At 37.7% G+C, this 21,597-nt stretch overlaps 1 protein-coding gene across 1 annotated transcript; it reads right to left on the bottom strand.

Annotated features, from left to right (window-relative positions):
* Nucleotides 1-42: 42 nt before the first annotated feature.
* On the bottom strand, nt 43-21,572 carry LOC139939985 (uncharacterized). Its single transcript, XM_071936174.1, has 12 exons — nt 21,561-21,572; nt 19,905-19,974; nt 18,657-18,712; nt 17,198-17,364; nt 15,901-16,206; nt 13,716-14,936; nt 13,197-13,340; nt 12,010-12,243; nt 10,593-10,750; nt 9,529-9,722; nt 7,360-7,473; nt 43-4,574 (listed from the first exon to the last, which is right to left on the bottom strand). Exons 2-12 carry the CDS (start codon nt 19,962-19,964, stop codon nt 3,719-3,721), a joined length of 3,510 nt encoding a protein of 1,169 aa, XP_071792275.1. The 5' UTR covers nt 19,965-19,974; nt 21,561-21,572; the 3' UTR covers nt 43-3,718.
* Between the last annotated feature and the right edge of the window lie 25 nt (nt 21,573-21,597).

Below are 21,597 nucleotides of genomic sequence, written 5' to 3'. Positions count from 1 at the left end.
TAAATAGCACTAGTCATAATTAAGAGATCAATATTTCATAGTTATGATCACGATTATATGCCGAGCTATGACACAAGTCATAAACTCTATCATCACTATGAGATATAAACCATAATAAATGAATTGTATAACTACACAGGAATCATATCATAATTACAACTTCCTTCCTTTTGTTCTCAATGTCCCTTTACACTTCCCACAATTGGACATACAAATAATTATTCAGACTGATATTGTATTGTATTGTATTTATTGTTCAAAACCAACAGCGGACGAACCACCAGTTACAGGAATGTATATAAACTCATAGAGTTTGTAATGATTCTTAATGGGTTTTTACCAATTATTTTTTTATCTATGGCTTGTGGGAGAGAGGTTTGGCCAGTTTTTGCATATGTGGTGTCTTTCTGTTTGGTTCTTTTGTCTTTTATTTTATCTTTTATCATTGTATGTTTAAATGTAGTTTTATCATTCTTTCCGTATTCTTTTAGTGTTCTGTTTTGGAGCTTTTTATCAATGTTTTGACATGTAAATTTTCCATTTTTACCTTTGTGTTGGACAAATAAGTTATTGAATTGAATTGAAATGTATGTTACAATATAAAATTCCCACTCCGTAAAAAATACAAATATTTTGTACAGATGCTTTGCATACAATAAAATTTTACATTCAATAAAATAGACATGTGTAGTGTTTTTTTCAGTTTTCTTAGTGTGACAGGTGATAAATGAATGGTTTTGTTCTCTCTGCTTCAGTTGTTTAGCTCCATTTGATTTTAACAAAGCTTAATCATATGCACCCAGAGACCCTTAAAGGAACATTACAGAATTGGTTTTGCTAGCAAAAACGTTGCTGGCAGTGTAAGCACGTTATGTAATCCACAATGTACATAAACTGACAATCCTGTAGAAGTTTGAGATCGATCGGCCATCTGGCTCACGAGAGAATAGTGAAAAACCGATTACAAATTTTGCATTGCATCGATGCCAAAACAAAAAATTTATAAAACGCTTACTGAGCGATAAACTCCAAACGCGAAGTTAGATTATTTATTTCTCATCAAATATGAAATTTCAGACAGAAATATTTCAAGGGATGTTTTCTACTATCATTATCATTAGACCGTGTAAGTTTTATGTAAATCTGTGATCTTCACGATTCTTGTTTCTTACCCATTCTGTAACGTTCCTTTAAATAAATGTTCACATAGATCCAATAATCTGGGGGTTTTTTTTTTTAATATAATGGCATGAATGAAAAAGAAAATTATAACAGAGTAAAACCATGGAGGTCTACCTCTTTGCTTTAATCAAAGGGAATTAAACAACTTAAACAGAGAAAAACAAAACCATAAATTTCCACCTGTCACAGTAGGACACTATTATTAATAGATACGAAAAACTAGGAAAACAGCTGGGCCCAATTTCATAGAACTGCTTAGCACAAAAATTTGCTTAGCAAGAAATTTCTTCCTTGATAAAAACAGGATAACCAGCCCAATTTCCGTGTGTTGCATATTGTTGTCACTAATATTCACCTGTTGTTTGCTTATTCTGAAAATAATGTGGAAATTTTATCCTGTTTTTATCAAGGCAAGAATTTCATGCTAAAGCAAATTTTTGTGCTTAGCAGCTCTATGAAGAAATTTGACCCTGATGAGCTGAAAAGCTTCCTTTGGTCCAAATGTCAAACTGAAGGTATGCCCACAGGGGATGGGTGTGAAAAAAACATATTGTATTGTGTTTACAATTCAATGTATTATACCTCTATGATTATACATTGAAGCATACATAATAAATACCATTATCATTTTGCTCAATAATAGATTTATTACAATGGATATTATATTACTATTGGGATTTAGAACACTCTACACCGCGGCACTGTAGTCCATATGTTGTAGGCAATATAACTACTTCATTGACCTTGGGGAACAACAAGCAGAAACAATGCATCGAGGAAGTAAATTATATTTTAATTAGTCTTAATTAATATTCAATGCCAAAGGAGATAAAATTTCAAAGAAATTTCAATAGTAAGTGTATAATTTAATAGTATGTTAAATTTGCATTGTAAAAAGGAATATTCATGCTGGTTTTACCCATCTACACCAATTCAATTTGTGTTAGCGCTGTAAACCGAGTACTTTCCCGGGTTCTGTGAAAAAAATCACAGGCATAATTATTACTGGGACGGGATTCAAACTCATGAAGTGTATAACTAAGGGAATCAATGTGTGGTGAAGAGGTTTTCAACAAGTGGTTTAATCCCAACGAGGCCTGGTTCTTGATAATTTTACCGAGACGAAGTCGAGGTAAATTATAAAGAACCAGGCCTCGGCGGGTTTAAACCACTAGTTGAAAACCGATTCAACACACTTTGATTCCCATTCATAAATACCTTTTCGGTCAAAAACGTCATCACTTTTTGGTCGAAAAGTAAAATAAATGCAAAAATTAATTGTTAAATGATTTCTTTCAACACAACACCCCTCTAGCTATGAAATGGTAAAGCCCTCCGCCGCCCTCGGGTAAACAACTCCTTATAAGGGAATGCTGTGCGTGTCGCGCGTATCGCGTGATGTGGCACAACTGTTTCAGCCGTTGCTCTCGACCAATAGGAATGTCTTAAAAGAAAAGGTGAATTAACACTTTTTACCGGTCTTAAACAAAGGTTTATACACACCCACGTGACGCGCTCTCCACCAATAGGAATAGCGAAACTGTCTGAGGTATTTATGAATTGTTTTGTATGAAATTCCACAGGCAAATCTTGGATGGGATTCGAGCCCACAACCTTTACATAGAGTTACCACTAACCATCAAGCTAGCCCGGGTTTGAATCCCACTTATAATTTGGCCATGGATTTTGTTCACAGAACTCGGGTAAGACCGAGTATACAGTGCTTAAAGATGCTTTGTCAGATTTTTGGCCCCAAACATAAAAAAATAGATTTTTTTGAGTGAATGGTATTTCAAAGAGTATCACCCGCTCTAACGAAAACAAGTTTAACTTTTACTTTTAATAGTCAGGAACCATGACAAAATATTAAAACATTTCTTATAAAACACATAAGAATTGGTCACGTGATATATTGTCGGGATCCCGACAAAGACTAATTTTGAGCTCTTTATTTCACTGCTACTAATAACTTGTGGTCTTTTTCGAGCAATGGCTCAAATGAAAGCTTGTAACTTTCTCAAACCCCATCAAAGTACCTATTGAATTTTAAATCAAAATTTTTGGGTCAAATCGGCCAAAAATCTGACATAGCATCTTTAATACAAGTTGGTGTAAGGGTAAGAACAAATTATATTCATTACCCCCGATGCAAAATTAACACCTAATAATAAGTATACAGTCACACGCCAGCATGGTACTAAAGTCACTGGACACTATTGGTAATTGTCAAAGACCAGTCTTCTCACTTGGTGTATCTCAACATATGATCAAATAACAAAACGGTGAACAATTGAGCTCATTTGGTCGTCGAAGTTGCGAGATAAAATGAAAGAAAAAACACCCTTGTAACACGAAGTTGTGTGCTTTCAGAGGCTTGATTTCGAGACCTCAAAATCTAAATTTCCTGAGGTCTCAAAATCAAATGTTATATACAATCAACAGCTCCCCATTACTCCTTACCAAGTAAGGTTTTATGCTAATAATTATTTTGAGTAATTACCAATAGTGTCCAGTGCCTTTAAATACATAGTACTAACTATAAAGACTTGAAGTTGGAATATTTCAGACTAGCTTGCAATTTTCCAATCTCCGAATCCAGATTCCTGAGCCCCATTTGAAACTGAGCTTCATACTGAGAAGTTACGGACGACATGGTAGAATCCGAAACAACTGACCCTGTCTCGACCTTAGACAACACCTCATGGGGATATTTGTACGGTCTAAGTCGGATAGGGGATTGGAAGTCGGACTTGGGTCTGGAATTGTCTTCCGATGCTGAATGAGATTTCTCTCGAACGGGGTAATCATATGGCTTATTGGTTTGCTCCACTATGGATCCAACAAAGTCATCATCTTCACGTTGATAAGGATCTTGAAGTGTCTTAGCTTCGGATTGTTGAGATGCTCCTTCTCTCAATGAGACATAATTGCCTTTAATGAGCTGTCTTGCGGACGCACCTGCTAACTGCGTAGCGTCAAGGTCTTCAGGTATTGGACTCAACCATTTAGAGAGGTTCTTCTCAGTGGTCGATGATGTTTCATGTGGAACATCCAGAGTATGTTGCCTGCTTCTTTCCGATGCGGCGAAATCCCCAGTGGAAATCTGCTGGCCTTTCCAGAGTGTATCTGTCCTCGCCCAGCCACTGACGTCTTTCGCGATCAGATTGTCATCATCGGTGCTCCTTTGAAATGTGACGTGCCGATTTGGACTCTTCTTCTTTGTAGGTGATTTTGGAGACTTTGCAAAGTTGTTTTTTGGTGGATTGGGATCCGATTTTGGATCTGAGGTTTGTTTGGTATTGATTTGTTGATACATCTTAGAGGGCTGCATCAAGGATAATGACTGCTCATCTGACCAACAAGGCTGATTCTCTTTATCTGCTTTTGGACTTCTGAAGATAAAGTGACAAAAAATAAAAAGTTTACTTCATAAGATTTTTCAAAGAACCTAAAGACAATTATTGAAGCCTAAGGTTTTCATTTAAAGCCATTGGACACTTTCGGTAAAAAGTATTGTCCAAAGGCACCACTTCGTGTATCACAACTAATGTATAAAATAAAAAACCTATGAAAATTTAGGGCTCAATCATGTCATGACATGTGTTTAAAATAAATCCATAATTCTAGATATCGAGAATTTATAATTGTTTTAATAGTTTCTCAAAAAGTAAAGCATTTCATGGAATAATATTTCAAGGGAAGTCTTTCACCATTACCTTACTGTAAACCCTGTAGGTTATTTGTAAATCTGTGAACTTGATTTTAAAGGATTTTAAAGTAACTAATTTTTCGATTACAATTCTCCCTCGTTTAAAAAAGTATTCTCCACAGTTTACGAACCAATCTAACTGTTGTAGGCTAACAATTGAAAAAAAATCCAGTTTGTTTGTTTGTTGGCAGTTTAACGCATTGTTAGTCGTGTTTGTACACACGGACAAATTTCACACAAGAAGACGATAGTAAGATTCAGAAACAAAGGACAACAAAATATGTATCCCCTCCATTGATAAAACAATCCACCCCTCTCTTTTCAGCTGGGTGTGAAGAAGAAGGAAAAAACAAATATCTCTTTATTCATTATTACCGCTCAATCCACAAGTATAGACTCCTACTTTATTTTTGTATGTCAGCTTTTTTTTGGTCAGAATAGTTCAAGATACTTAGAGTGCGAAAATCAAGCGATATTTTGAAGTGTTTCAGTTGATGTCACTTAATATTATGTCCAATAAATAACCCAATGTATATAAATTATAAACAAATGTTTTGTAGTATTTGGGCTCCCATCCCTGTCCTTACAGAGACATTTCTATAAAAGAAAATACAGAATTAATAGTACACAACACATTGCAATTCGATTGAATAGTGACTTGCTAAAAAAAACAGGAAACTGATGAGCAAACATATAATTTTACAAACATGTTAATTTCCTTTGGGGAGATACAGTTACATGACATTACAAAAATGCCTCTACTATGGAATTGACGCATCAAAGCATTCCATTCAAGCTGATATTTCCTAAAATCCAATAGTGTTTTTCCTAAAGTTAACCTGATTTTATGTTGTATTATGATAGAAGTATACCGGAGAAGGTATCCTTGTAGTACTGAAACAACACTGAAACACATACAACAGCTTGGTGCAAGGAGGCATCTTCTTTTCAGTGTATGTCATCCTTTCCAGCATCCTATACTATAACATGTACAGAGTCATCTAAATCAAAAATCATATACTATCACATTGCAAAGAAGTCCACTGGGTATTAGACATTTTTACGATTAGGTCCATTTTTAACTTACTATTTTCATTTTTGGGGAGTTTAAGAATTTTCTTGAAGTTGGTTTTAAAAGTTTAAACTCCTGTTGTTCTTCCCAAATAAAATATTGCTGGGATACAAAGTAAGAGTCTGGTGTACTTGGCCAAAATTAAAACAGTCTTTTGACTTAAGCTTTTTTGTTTAGCAAAACAATTTGCCTCAGTTTGTACTCCAAACTGTGATTGCTAATATCGAAGAAACACACACCTTTCATGAATGATTCATTGCTGGGAACCGTGCTAGCTGACTTACAAAAATAAAGTAGGAGTCTATACTTGTGAATTGAGCGGTAATAATGAATAAAGAGATATTTGTTTTTTCCTTGTTCTTCACAGCCAGCTGAAAAGAGAGGGGTGGATTGTTTTGTCAATAGAGGGGATACATATTTTGTTGTCCTATGTTTCTGAATCTTACTATCGTCTTCTAGTGTGCAATTTGTCCGTGTGTGTACAAACACGACTAACAATGCGTTATACTGCCAACAAACAAACAAACTGGAATTTATTTTTTCAATTGTTAGCCTACAACAGTTAGACTGGTTCGTCAATTGTGGAGAATACTTTCTAAAACGGGGGAGGATTGTAATCGAAAAATGAGTTACTTTAAAATCCTCTAAAATCAAATGTTTTGACTGGTAAGATAATTTCAAGCCATGAGTGTGAACACTAAAAGCTAACCTACTCAAAAACAGGGAGCACTGAAAAGTTGATATACAATACAATTTTCTGTATGATTGTTGAGTCTAGACTACACCTGGTAGGCCTACCTGTTTATTAGTGTAGGCCTACATTATAAGAGAAAATAATCAACGGTTTGTGCTTTTAACAACAGAGAAATTATGTTCAAATAATAAATAACTCTTTATTAGAAAAAACACCAACTCAAATACTTTCAAATTGACATTGAAAGCACCTGTTGGTCCCTCAGAAAGTGCAATTTGATTGCACATCTATCCAGTACAATCAAAAGTTTGTTACAGATACCTGACCTGCACCCGGGTACCTGCCCTGTATGGTATCCTGACAACATCAATATGGAACCACAGCAGAACCTGACTATTTTTCACGTGAGAAGTCTGTCGTCTGCTAGGTTTTCTGTATTGTTTTAAATTTGATTTTTCAGGGTGAAGGACTAACAGTTAGCCTTGGTATCCACCATTTTCGGATTCAACACCCCCAAATTAGTTAAATCAGGTATGTTACCAACTTTTACTCACAAATGCCGCTCACTTCCTTAACTAGAGCCCTTTTTGGAAATCTGGTCTAGACTATTTTCAAATGTTTTACAAAACACCTGGGTCCACAAACGACTCATTCTGCTTGATCACATCACATTAAGATTTACAAAAGTAGAACTCCACTGACCTAGACATGAGCAGTCGATTCATTCTCTGTAGACTGATGCCATCCAATGTCTTTAAAGATGAGTCAACTTCATTTCCTGGCTGTGGAAGTTTCCTCAACTGCTCATGAAGACTCCTTGAAGAGACAACAACAAATCATAACGACCTTGTTAAAAAGGGTCGGTATCCGTTTGGTAATCACTCTTAAAGGCAGTGGACACTATTGGTAATTGTCAAAGACTAGCCTTCACAGTTGTTGTATCTCAACATATGCACAAAATAACAAACCTGTGAAAATTTGAGCTCAATCGGTCATCGAATGTGCAAGATAATAATGAAAGAAAAAACACCCCTGTCACACGAAATTGATGGTTGATTTCGAGACCTCAATGTTTAAATCCGAGGTCTCGAAATCAAATTCGTGGAAAATTACTTCTTTCTCGAAAACTATGGCACTTCAGAGGGAGCCGTTTCTCACAATGTTTTATACCATCAACCTCTCCCCATCACTCGTCACCAAGAAAGGTTCTATGCTAATAATTATTTTGAGTAATTACCAATAGTGTCCACTGCCTTTAAAATTAATGTGGTAAGGAGTACAGTAGCTTTGGATAGTATAATGAATTTTGAGAAGTATTTCACATTTCAGTAGTGTAGTTATGGAAAAATATAACACTTTTTATCCCCCAAAATTTGAATCTGAGAAGCCTTAACGGTAGTAGCGGTTCTCAGATTGTGTATTCTAATTAAAGGAACATTACAGAATAAGTTTTTGCAAACAAAACAGTTGCTGGCAGTGTAAGCACTTTATAAAATCCACCATGTACATAAATTGACAAACTTGTAGAAGTTTGAGATCGTTCGGCCATCTGGGTCACGAGAAAATAGTGAAAAACCGATTACAAATATTGCATTGTATCGATGCCAAAACAAAATGAATAAAACGCTCACTGAGCGATAAACTCCAAACGCAAAGTTAGTCTATTTATTTCTCATCAAATATGACATTTCAGATAGAAATATTTCAAGGGATGTTTTCAACTATCATCATCATAGACCGTGTAAGTTTTATGTAAATCTGTGATCTTCACAATTTATTTCTTACCAATTCTGTAATGTTCCTTTAAGGATCATTCTCCCTGCCTAGAGATAATCACCCTGGATTGGCAATCCATCAAAAACAAAGCACCTTCAAACATTCTTGGGACCAATCTGGTCAGATGTACATTACTTCAAATTGTACAGGAATAAACTCACCAACTTTGAAGGAACACGTTGCCTTGGACCGGTCGAGTTGGTCTTTGAAAAGCATTTTTAATCGTTTGTTATAAAATGCATAAGGTTGGAAAGATGTTTAAAAAGTAGAATACAATGATCCACACAAATATCCTTGAAATTGCGTGGTTTTTCTTTTACCTTGTCGACTAACACAGTCGGCCATACATGGTCGACCATGTTAGTTCGCAAAGCAAAAGGAAAACCACCAATTTCGAGGCATATTTGTGTGGATCAGTGTATGCTACTTTTAAAACATATGCATTTCATAACAAACGGTTACAACCGCTTTTTATAGACCCACGTGTCCGATCCGAGGCAATGTGGTCCAATGCACACAGGCATGTTAGCACATCCTAGCGCCTTTAGATGGTGCACTTGGACCAAGCAAAAACATTGCTGTGGATACAATTATTTTCAAGATGGTCACACAGAGGCAACTAATCCTTAAAGACACTGGACACTATTGGTATTTGTCAAAGACCAGTCTACTCACATCATGTATCTCAACTTATGCATAGAATAACAAACCTGTGAAAATTTGAGCTCAAATGGTCGTCGAAGTTGCAAGATAATAATGAAAGAAAAAACACCCTTGTCACACAAAGTTGTGCTTTCGGATGCTTGATTTCTGGACCTCAAAATCTAATTCTAAGGTCTCGAAATCAAATTCGTGGAAAATTACTTCTTTCTCGAAAACTACGTCACTTCAGAGGGAGCTGTTTCTCACAATGTTTAGGAATCAACCTCTCCCCATTACTCATCACCAAGAAAGGTTCTATGCTAATAATTATTTTCAGTAATTACCAATAGTGTCCACTGCCTTTAAAGAAGATTTAATCCTAGGCTTAGGGATTTGAGGCTATGATTAAACCTACAGCAATCTGAACGATCCATCTGGACAGAATGTACTCACTGTGTAAGATTCTTCAATCTTGTAATCTCCTTATCTCGCTGATCCAGACTCAGTTGCAGGATTTTAGTTTCTTTGTTGGTGCCCTCTACCTGTAGCTCAAGGTAGCCGATGCGCGATTGCAAGTCGGTACGCGTACTACGCAACTCTTGTAACTCCTTGATGCAATCCTGGCGAGATTTCAGCAAATTTGTGTCCTAGTGAGTAATACAAACGAATCAAGACTTGAAACCATTCTGTTATTAACGATAGTGGCTTCTTATAAAGCACTCATATACATCACTTCAAGAAAAATAGTTGTAAAAGAAAAAATAAAGACTGCACAGCCACATATTGTAAAAGGAAAAATAAAGACTGCACAGCCACATATTGTAAAAGGAAAAATAAAGACTGCACAGCCACATATTGTAAAAGGAAAAATAAAGACTGCACAGCCACATATTGTAAAAGGAAAAATAAAGACTGCACAGCCACATATTGTAAAAGGAAAAATAAAGACTGCACAGCCACATATTGTAAAAGGAAAAATAAAGACTGCACAGCCACATATTGTAAAAGGAAAAATAAAGACTGCACAGCCACATATTGTAAAAGGAAAAATAAAGACTGCACAGCCACATATTGTAAAAGGAAAAATAAAGACTGCACAGCCACATATTGTAAAAGGAAAAATAAAGACTGCACAGCCACATATTGTAAAAGGAAAAATAAAGACTGCACAGCCACATATTGTAAAAGGAAAAATAAAGACTGCACAGCCACATATTGTAAAAGGAAAAATAAAGACTGCACAGCCACATAGTTTTCAGAATGGGAAAACAGATCTATTAAGGGTGACATTGTGTCCTGTTTTTTTTTTTTTTTTGGGGGGGGGGGTTTGGGGGGGGGGGGTTGCCATTTGCATATTAAACAAGTAAGAAGTTCATCATATTAAACAAGTAAGAAGCTCATGTGAACAGACGATCAATTTATCAATAAACATAAATGAGGCATGAAAGGGTTAAGGGATAAAGCTGGTGGAAACGTTTTTTTTTCTGAAAACAAATTATTGTCAGATGTCCTCAAACCTTGTCGTCCATGATCCTGAGCATATCCTTGTGCTGTTGTTCCTTCTCATCCAGTGTTTTACTCAGTTCAAGTTTGGATTTCAGAAGTTCCTCTTTTTCTCGCCTCTCCTCCCGAAGCTGTTTTTGAAGATTGGCGTTGAGAGCCTGAGTTGTCAGCACTTGGGTGTAAAACAAAAAAAAGAGAATTAATTTAATAAAATCATCTGGATTGTTTATAATCATGGATTAAGAGGTTCATTTTTTCAATTTCAAATATAATGTGGATTATTTTAGTTCTGCAATTTCACTCCTAAGCTAGGAGCTTCTTCAGACTGGTGACCATATCCAATGCTTAGCTGCCTTTTTTTACCCTTTCTTGATGGTCATAGAGGGCATTGTGGGCCTGGTGTGGACTAATTGGTCATAAATGTTCTGGAGTTTCTATGCCCAAAGATCTTTGTTGAGAGTGTTCTTCCCCCCTGCGTCTGATCCAAATGGCCTCCCTAAGCCATCTAGTGGTTTTGCAAGGTTCTGTGTCAGACCATGGCATCGGCCACTTTATTGTGTGGGTGGTGGCTGCAACGTGGTCGGTAACGGCAGACTTGTGTTGCTCAGTAATGGAGGAATGATTTTTTAATTTGCATCAGATGCAGGGGTAGAACACTTTCTAAGACGACGGGGCATGCAAGTTCCAGAACATTTATGATCAACTAGTCCCAAACGTGCCTACAACGCCCTCTATGACCACAAAAAAGGGGTAAACAAGGCAGTTTAGCATTAGACATGGTCACCAGTCTGAAGAAGCTCCTAGCTTGGGAGTGAAACACAACTTAGTTATGTTAGCTAAGATAACATGTAGGTCACATCTTCATTATTTGTGGATTTAAAAAAACAAAATAATCTTAATCCCCAAAACAATTTATGATAATTTCATTTCAGTTATGATAACTTTCAATGACAATGATTAATAAAATACATCCCTTAAAGGCAGTGGACACTATTGGTAATTACTCAAAATGATTATTAGCATAAATCCTTCCTTAGTAACGAGTAACGGGGAGAGGTTGATGGTATAAAACATTGTGAGAAATGGCTCCATCTAAAGTAAAGTAGTTTTCGAGAAAGAAGTAATTTTCCACAAATTTGATTTTGAGACCTCAAGTTTAGAATTTGAGGTCTCGAAATCAAGCATTTGAAAACACACACTTCGTGTAACAAGGGTGTTTTTTCTTGCATTATTATCTCACAACATCGACGCCCAATTGAGCTCAAATTTTCACATGTTTGTTATTTTATACTTATGTTGAGATACACCAAGTGAGAAGACTGGTCTTTGACAATTACCAATAGTGTCCAGTGTCTTTAATCTGACCAATTATGTACTATTATTTTCCTGATTTTATTTTTACAGATCTAGAGATTGAATTTACAAGCTCACATTCTAAGCTGACCGTCGCTGCGTCAGTCTTGTCCTTCTCGATCGTCTCACGCCTCTTTAGTTGATGATTGACGATGCGAAGGCGTCTTCGAAGCTGACTATTCTCAGATTGCAGAGGCTGGAATGCTAGCAGGACCTCCGTGTTTAGGTCTAATAGCTGCTTCTGTGTTGTGTATGGGAGAGTGTTGCATGTCTCATCAATTTCACCCAGCAGCCTATTTACCTCCAAGTCACCTGTTTCAAATCAAAATAATATACAAATATTTAAAGGCACTGGGGTGGATTTCACAAAGAGTTAAGGCTAGAGTCTTATTTCGAGTTTTGACAAGTTACTCGTCCTAACTTAGGACTTAGGTTTTCAATATCTCCTAGGACTAACTCTTTGTAAAATCAAACCCTGGACACCTTTATTAATTGTTAAAAGACCAGTATTTTCACTTGGTGTATCCCAACATATGCATAAAATAACAAATCTGTGAAAATTTGGACTCAATTGGTCGTCGAAGTTGCAAGAGATATGATAGAAAAACACCCTTGTTGCACAAATTTTTGTACTTTCAGATGCTTTATAAAATCTTCAGACCTAAAGTCTTCTAAATTTAGATGAGAAATTACATCTTTCTCAAAAAAAAATGTTTTATATTAATAACAGCTATCCGTTGCTCGTTACCAAGTATGTTTTTATGCCAACAATTATTAAAAGTAATTACCAATAATGCCTTTTAAAGCTTGGGTCTGTAAACGGTATGGTAATGACTCTGAAAATAAATGCCAATAGAAACTTACTACAGCAGTTTTAGACAGTCGGCCGAGCGATGGTCGCGCCATGGAAATTTTGACGCGCAACACAATTTATAGTCATCGCTGAGGCCTAAAATTGTGTCTTTTATTGTGCGTCAAGGTTTTCATCGCCCGACCATTGCGCGACCAACTATAAACCAGCCTTAATGCATTTTGAAAAATTATTAACTTCGAAGAGGGTACTTCAATTTGAAAATTCCTGAGTCCATGAGAACCTTCTGAAGGGGCAATAAGGCTAACACCAGGGCAAAATATGCCTTGGCACCAATGTAATTACAGGCCTGTGTTTTCAATACATTTTTTTTTTTCTCCATTACTCCTGACTCTATAAAGTGGATCATTCTTTTAAATATTGACATCTTTGAAGTTATTTTGCAGGAACTTACCGTGGTCTGCAAGGACAGCCTGCAGCTCTCTGATCAAATATTTCATAGTTGTGATTTGCTGCATTGTTCTCTGCCTGATAGCTGTTCCTCTTGGGTCCATCAACAACGGCTCTGAGCTTCTACGAGGACTTGAAATGCCTTGTTCTGATATAAAGAAAGGGTTAGAGGTAAAGGGTTTAGTTAGCATCGGATTGAATATAGCCTTCAAGAAAGACTCTGCTAGGGTTGAAACATCACGCCATTGAAGCCATTGGACCCTTTCAGTAAACAGTATTGTCCAAGGCCCACACTTTGTGTTTCACAACTTCTATATAAAGTAACAAATCTGTGAAAATTTAGGCTCAACCAGTCATCGGAGTCGGGAGAAAATAATGGGAAAACCAACCTTTGTATCCGCACACTTCGCATTTGCTGTGGCGCAATATGCAGCCAATCAAACTAGGAGCACTGGGTTCTTTAACACAACACACAGGACCAACGGCCCAAAAACAAAAAACAGAACAAAAAAGATGAACTAACCGACTGGCATGTTCTGCATGTCCGACTCAGCAGAAGGAATTCTCTGGACGTCTTGATGCGGATAAGGTGTTGACCCCTGACCTAGTATCTCATTCTCATCATGTTGAGCTTTAGAAGGTGTTAAGAATGTGGCTCGTTGTGGCGACCCCTCGTTACCTTTCATCTTCTCAGAAGACACTAGGTTATCATTATTAAGCCTCAACAGTTCTGGTGTGTGTCTACCATCAGGTCCTTCGTCGATCCTTCTTGGCTCCAAGACAGGGTGAACTGACCGACTTGTTTCTTCTTGTTGACCACCCGAAACCACAGGGTGAACTTGTCTGAAATCAGACAGGAGCTGTCTCAGAGATCGATCGTCGTTCTGGTCAACGTCTTGTTGAGTCTCTTGTTTAGAACAGCTTTGCTCATCAGTGTGAAGTTGGTCTTTCCCTACGTGACATCCTGTCGACAAGTTCATATCTTCAGTTTCCCGGACAGCACGTCTGTCTACCTCAACAGGTCCAGAACCATCCTGGATCAAACCTTGTAGAAGATCCTGAGTGTTGACGTCAGAATGTTTGTGGCTCTGGTTGTGGACTTTCAACTGCTGCACGAGGTCTCTGAGTATATCTTGACTGTTCTTGAGGGGTGGGTGAACCTTCTTGATACAATCTTGACTCCGATCGCTCACAGGGACAAGAGAAGGATACTGTGCTGTGGGGGAAGATCGCGGACCATTACTCATTGCTTGGTATGTTGGCAGTGAGTCCATCTTTTGTTCACCCTTTTGGGCTGGCAAGTTTGAATAACTCTCCTCCTCTCTGTGACCTTGATGTAAGTTTTTGTCAATAACAGAACCTTGATGATACCTTCGCCTGTAATCAACATCTGGTTCCAGAACTCTACTACCGAAGGATCTTGCAAAAGTCGAGCATTCCTCAGCTTCTCTTGGAATCTCTTCAACTGACTCGCCTCTTAATTTGTGAGGTACTTTGTCTTCTTGGGTGGTCACTGCGACTGAATATTTCGTAAGCCTTAAAGGGTTAGCAGACCTCTGCACCTCTGGTTTGCCATTATGCTCAAGAGACTTTGCACTTTCAGCTGAACTGAGTTTAGAAGGCGACTCTCTCAACTCTGGTGTAGAGGACATCAAGCAGTCCTGGAATCCTGGAGCTGATGGATGCGTCTTGATCCTGGTATTGGATTTGTGGACTGAAGCAACATGCTTGGCACCAGATCTCTCTGTGGGTGAGTAAACAAAACAATATAAGACTCCAAATAACTTTAATAACTTAAAACAGACTGTCTCTTTAACCACAAGTAGATAAGATCTTTGTAAGGAGTAACCACATTGCAGGCACTGCACTGGGGCTTAGATGTATTTCAATATACCAGATCATCTGCCAGCTTACATCACTCACTTGGGGGAGGTCATACATGTACACAGTTCTTCTCGTCATTGTTTTCATCAATAAGACAATATCAAGGTGATCCATATTTGAGCCAAGAGAGTTTGTTTGTTTGTTCGTTTGTTTGTTTGTTTGTTTGTTTTATTTCCATTTGTACAACAACAAAATTACAGGAATATTGGTAACAAGTAAATAAATAAAGTTATGAATACTAGCTAGGTAAGTACAAATGGGGGTCGCAACCAGAGGAGGTAACCCTCCAGTGTTGGAGCACCTTAACTGCTGTAAAACGCTGCACTGGTTCATCGAATGACAAAGAAAGTTCAAGTGTCCTGAAACGCACATTTATGAAGAAAGAGAATATATAGGATTTGAGGCATTGCATGGTGAGGTATCAATGTATATTTGGTCTCCTGACGATGACTAGAGCAAGCTAGTCGAAACGTTGAGACCAATTCAGAACTGACTCCGCGGCAGTACAGTTAATTACGATCCTATAAGCTAAAGTAGTAGTCCAGTCTATTTTCTATACCATCTGCCCTGGTAATAGTTACAAAGCAGGACAGTTCTTTTCAGAACTGAGAAGTCTCCCGAACCTCCGATTATCTACTCCGCGGCAGTAGAATAAAGCAAGACAGTTCTCTAAGAACAACTCTACCTGGCAAGTAGATACACACATGGTGTTACCGCAAACCAAATATACAAAGAGAATATAGCATGCAAGGGTCAATGTGATAGTCTTTTTGTTTTGGAAATAAATACTTTTGCAAAAACGAAATACTGTCACAAGTACATACCTGTCGAAGAGCTACTACCAGTAGGAATGACATGTACAGATGACAGCCCTTTACGAGATGACTCTGCCGTCTCAACTCCTCTGCGTTTGACCTGAGTAGATACAGATGTTGAGGGCGTTGGAGCATCTTTCCTCCTGTGATTCTTGGCGTTACTTTTGTTGGTATGGGAAGACGTCTTGATATTTTGCCCAGGCTTCTTCCGGTTACCTTGGGTGAATTTGGATTCCTGAGCGCTGGACACACTTTTGCGAGCTTTGCTGGTTGTCTTCGGCTTCTGTGTCTGGTGTTTGTAAGTTGCTCTGCCAACTAGAAAGCACACCAGTGAAAAATATTAATACCAAATTGCTACACTGGATTTGAGGCATTACATGATGAGGTATCAATGCATATCAATGCATATTTGAATTGCGGTATCATCACATGTGTATCTATTTGATGGGCAGATTATGTTCTTCTAGGATCTTGTTTTTGCTTTATTTTCATTTTCGATTTTTGGGAGACCTCTAAGTTCAAAAACAGCTCTCCTGCTTTTAAACTTTTACCCGGGCGGAAGGTAGGAAGTCAGCCGGGACTACTCTTTTGGCTTTAGTGGATTGAGGGGACTTCTCGTTGTAACTACCACGGAGTGAGTTCTTAATTGGTCTCAACATTTTGACTACCTTGCTCTTGTCATTGTCAGTAGTGAAGTATTTATCAAAATGGTTTATACCGTAGAAAGCAACAGCTTTCGTTGGTATAAAGCATTTTGAGAAGTATTTCACTTTGAAGTACATTGTAATGTGGTTATAACACACCACTTTTATGATAAAAAATTTGAATCTGAGAAGTGTGACTGCCAGTGATGTTTCTCAGATGAAGGGATTATTCTTCCTGAATAGACATCTTCGCTCTGGATTTTCGGCAATATATCAAAACGTGACCTTTCCATATGAGATTTTCACATGTTAGTTTTATTGTATTACATCTTCATTATAATACACTGACCCCTTGCACGCGCGTCACACGCGGCGACTGATGCCACGCTCACCATGTTGGTGGTTAAGTTAGGTTTATGTGTATTAACGCTGCGTCGCCTAAAACGTGCACTTTCACTGCATAACGCGCAGCATAGAGTTATATATAAAAACGCACAGTGAAATTGCCCACCAGTATGGCGCATTCAAGATTTTTCTGATGATGACGTCAGGTAAAATGGGTCAATGGGTTTAAAACACTTGAACGGTTCCATAAACCAAAGGTATATTGTGTCTTTAAGGATTCGGAAGAAGATATCTGCAATATTTATAAGCTAACTTACTCTCCACAGGGCCACCTTGGTCAGTGTCTAACATGTTAGCCAAGAGTTTTGCGCATCGATTGAGCCCTCTGTTGACATCTACAGCTGTATTATCCGTAGAGTCCGAAGAGTAGAGAGAGAAGCCTGACTGGACAGAAGGTGGGCTGCTGCAGTCATCACCATTGCATCTGATCAGGAATTTAACACAATTTTCTTGGTCATTAGTGCAAATTTTATGGTTTTCATGGTTTTCATGTAAACTTAAAGGAACACGTTGCCTTGGATCGGTCGAGTTGGTCTTTGAAAAGCGTTTGTAACCGTTTGTTATAGAATGCATATGATTAGAAAGATATTTTAAAAGTAGAATATAATGATCCACATATGTATCACTCGAAATTGCGTGGTTTTCCTTTTAACACGGTCGGCCATCTATGGGAGTCAAATTTTTGACTCCCATAAATGGCCGACCGTGTTAATTCGCAAAGTATAAGGAAAACCATGCAATTTCAAGGCAAATGTGTGTGGATCATTGTATTCTACTTTTTAAACATCTTTCTATAACAACCGGCCTCAAACGCTTTTAAAAGACCAACTCGACTGATCACAGGCAACGTGTTCCTTTAAGTTTACAGCTCTCTTCAGATTTATTGAAGATGATGACTTAAATTAATTTTGAAACTTTCCAAAAAGTGGAAAGTCTATTTCCCCTGGACAGGATGCCAGTTCATCGCAAGTTACTCCCCAGCTCTCACTGGTACCCATTTGTACTCCTGGGTGGAGAGAAGCAATTATGATAACATGTCCGGCTCAAGGACACAAGTGTCACAACTGACAAAGCCAAGGTTTGAACCTACATTCTGTAAATTATCACAGAACTTGAGCCTGACACTGCCCTAGACCATTCGGCCATGACGCCCTTAAAGACTCTGGACACTATTGGTAATTGTCAAAGACCAGTCTTCTCACTTGGTATATCTCAACATATGCATAAAATAACAAACCTGTAAAAATCTGAGCTCAATTGGTCGTCAAAGTTGCGAATAATGAAATAAAAAACACCCTTGTCACACAAATTATTGTGCTTTTAGATGGTTGATTTTGACACGTCAAATTCTAAATATGAGGTCTCAAAATCAAATTTGTGGCAAATGACTTCTTTCTCGAAAACTATGTCACTTCAGAGGGAGCCGTTTCTCACAATGTTTTATACTACCAACCTCTCATTACTCGTCACCAAGTTAGGTTTGATGCTAGTAATTATTTTGAGTAATTACCAATAGTGTTCACTGCCTTTAACACACCAGTGACATTTCATTGCAATTATCCATTTCAAATTACAAAATTCAGATTTGAATTGTTTAAAAGAATACTTTATAAAAAGAAATTAATAAAATGCTGAAGTTAATATCAATCACTTATCGATAACAGAAAGACAATAAAGAAAAGTGGCATCCATATAACATGCATATTATAACTTTACCTCACATGGGTAGACTTTACTGCCAGTCCTCTTGATATTAGCGAGGCTTGACTCGGCTGACGTTACGAAAAGGAAAAAAAGAAAGAAAAAAAATTGGTAAGTAAGTGATCACAGGCCTGGAAGTACACAGATAGGACTGTCTCAATTGCTTGAATAAGTATAATAATAATATCAAAGTCCAGTAACCCATCCTTTCATTCTAAACATCCTTTGTCCTCGCCACTTTACTCCTATTGGTTCATAGCCACACATTGTCTCTGAAATAGAAACTTTGATTGGCTGTTATTTTCCCGCTTCTTTCTGGATCCTTTCCTTAATCCCTTTCCCCCTCTCTTTTTCTATAAATGGATATGTATTTGTTTGTACTTGTTTTATGCCTCTGAAGAAGGTCCGGATTGGATCGAAAGCTAAGGCCATCTACCCTATTCATTATTATTAATAATATCAAAGTCTTATATAGCGCACGTATCTACCAACAAGGTACTCAAGGCGCCGAGTATATACATTTGTACAGAAAGAGAGGTTATTGAAAGTTATGAATTCTGAGACCCAATTATGTAGCACCTTATAAGGGTTTACAAGGTGCTACGGCGCATTTAGCATCAGACACTGCATGCAATTTTGTACCTCATATTGTTTGCTGTTAAAGGCAGTGGACACTATTGGTAATTACTCAAAATAATAATTAGCATAAAAACGTACTTGGTCATGAGTAATTGAGAGCTGTTGATAGAATAAAACATTGTGAAAAACAGCTCCCTCTGAAGTAACGTAGTGTTCGAGAAAGAAGTAATTTTCCACGAATTTGATTTTGAGACCTCAGAACTAGATTTTGATGTCTCGAAATCAAGCATCGGAAAGCACACAACTTCGTGTGACAAGGGTGTTTATTATTTCATTCATATCTCGCAACTTCAACGACCAATTGAGCTCAAATTTTCATAGGTTTGTTGTTTTATGTATACAATGAGATACACCAAGTGAGAAAACTGGTCTTTGGCAATTACCAATAGTGGCCAGTGTCTTTAACTTTAACCCGGGCAGAAGGTATAGAAAATTGGCTGGGACTACTACTTTAGCCTATATGATCGTAATTAACTGCACTAACGCAGAGTCAGTTCTTGAATTGGTCTTAACGTTTCGACTAGCTTGCTCTAGTCATCGTCAGGGAACTTAGGTTTCATGAACAAATAACAGTTAGGCCAATTGAGGAAAAAACAGCAATCCTAAATTCCAAAGTTCCCTTACCTTGCTTCTCTCCACTCCAACTTGAGTTCTTTGTTTTTTGACACCTGATGTTGATTTCATGGCTGAATTCCTGCTGAGTAAAATAATAAAAATGCTTTACAATAAACTATGGGTTTGTCATTATTCATCCAGTAATGTTTATGTTTATGCTGTTGTTTTATTCATTACAATAATGCACAATTGTGAAGACATTTAAAAACTTTACAGCAAGAAATAGAATGCGATTTGATACTCTGTTTATAAGCAGCAAATAATAAACCATGTCAGGTTTCTCTGATAATGTCATTCCATTTGTGGAGACAATAGCAGAATGATTTGACTGAGGCATTGCAATAAGCCTATTCGCTATTGCAGCTGCGCATGACCGTTACTGCTGACAACGCAATTTGTTTATCTCCCGTGACCTCTTGACAATAAACCCGGGTATTGTCAAAAGGTCACGGGAGATAAACAAATTGCGTTGTCAGCAGTAACGGACATGCGCAGCTGCAATAGCGAATGGGCTTATTGCATGGTGAGGTATCCATATTTATGGGCCGCATTGTTAAGTGCAAGCCTAACAGAAGCTAAAAATTAAACAATAGACTTTGACTGGATTGATTGATTGATGGGTGTAAATAATCCATCAACCATCCATCCTACTCTAAGAACTATATGAGGTTTGTTCCGCTATCAGACGATAATGGAACGAACCTCATAGTTCCATTCACATTTAAAATTAATCGTAATGAAAACAAATTGCATTAAAAAAAATATTAAGGTGAAAACAAAGCTACAATATAATTTTAAATCCTTTTTCCAAATACAAAACATACGCTTTAATTATAATCCTATCTAAGTATTAACAATTAAGTCAACGGAGAGCAATTTCACAATGCCTTAGGCTTTGCTGTGTTGTGTATTGTTGTCCTGTACTGATCTTCAATCCACATTCATTGCTTGGCACACATCATCGATTGAAAGTGCAGAGAAGAGCCACCAAGCTAGTACCGAGTCTGAGGGAGAAGACATACGAGGAAAGACTAAGGGAACTTGACCTCTTTCCCCTAGAAGTAAGAAGAGTGCGAGGGGACCTCATAGAAACCTTCAAGATTCTTACAGGGCTAGTGCATGTAGATGCCAGCAGTCTATTCACACTCTCACAAACCAGTAACACAAGAAGCCATGACATGAAGCTCTTCAAAAAAAGGCTAAACAAAGGGGTCAATCTCAGAAAACACTTCTTCACACAACGAGTGGTAGCTGGAACAGACTCCCAGCCAAAGTGGTCAAAGCCAAGACAACCAATCAGTTCAAAAACAGCTTCGACAAATACCTGAACGAAAATGGATATGGGGCGTTAAAAGGCATAAGCCTACAATATTAAAAATTCCGTCAAACCTTAAGTGTAAGTAAGTGTAAGTGAGGTTGTGGACCATCCCAAAGTACAGTGACGGCGCGTCGTCACTCCATGGGTGGCATGGTCGCGACGTGACTCAATTAGAAAATTTTAATTTCAGGCTTAAATTATCATTTGGCCAGCTCTTCTCTGTATCAGCGGTTTAACTTCTCATTAGACAACCAACTGGGAACCTAAGCATTATATAGATTCTAGAAAGTATACTTTGAAACCGTTTAAATAAACCGCCATTATGGTTTTACTGCCGGTGGGCTTACCTTCTTCTGTTATGATCAGCCATTGTCGAATGAGAAA

The sequence above is a fragment of the Asterias amurensis genome, chromosome 7 (genome assembly GCF_032118995.1).
Source record: "Asterias amurensis chromosome 7, ASM3211899v1".
NCBI lineage: Eukaryota > Metazoa > Echinodermata > Asteroidea > Forcipulatida > Asteriidae > Asterias > Asterias amurensis.
The sequence above is the reverse complement of the archived record's forward strand: the minus strand, read 5'-3'. Positions and strand labels throughout refer to the sequence as shown.

What these genes read in the sequence shown, in the direction of transcription:
- LOC139939985 (XM_071936174.1), bottom strand. Translation starts at nt 19,964, where the DNA reads ATGAAATCAACATCAGGTGTCAAAAAACAAAGAACTCAAGTTGGAGTG. An exon ending in TCAGGATCATGGACGACAAG is followed by an intron (nt 9,723 to 10,592) that starts GTTTGAGGACAT and finishes ATTACTCACTAG; the next exon opens with GACACAAATTTGCTGAAATC. An exon ending in AGATTGAAGAATCTTACACA is followed by an intron (nt 7,474 to 9,528) that starts GTGAGTACATTC and finishes TGTCTCTTCAAG; the next exon opens with GAGTCTTCATGAGCAGTTGA.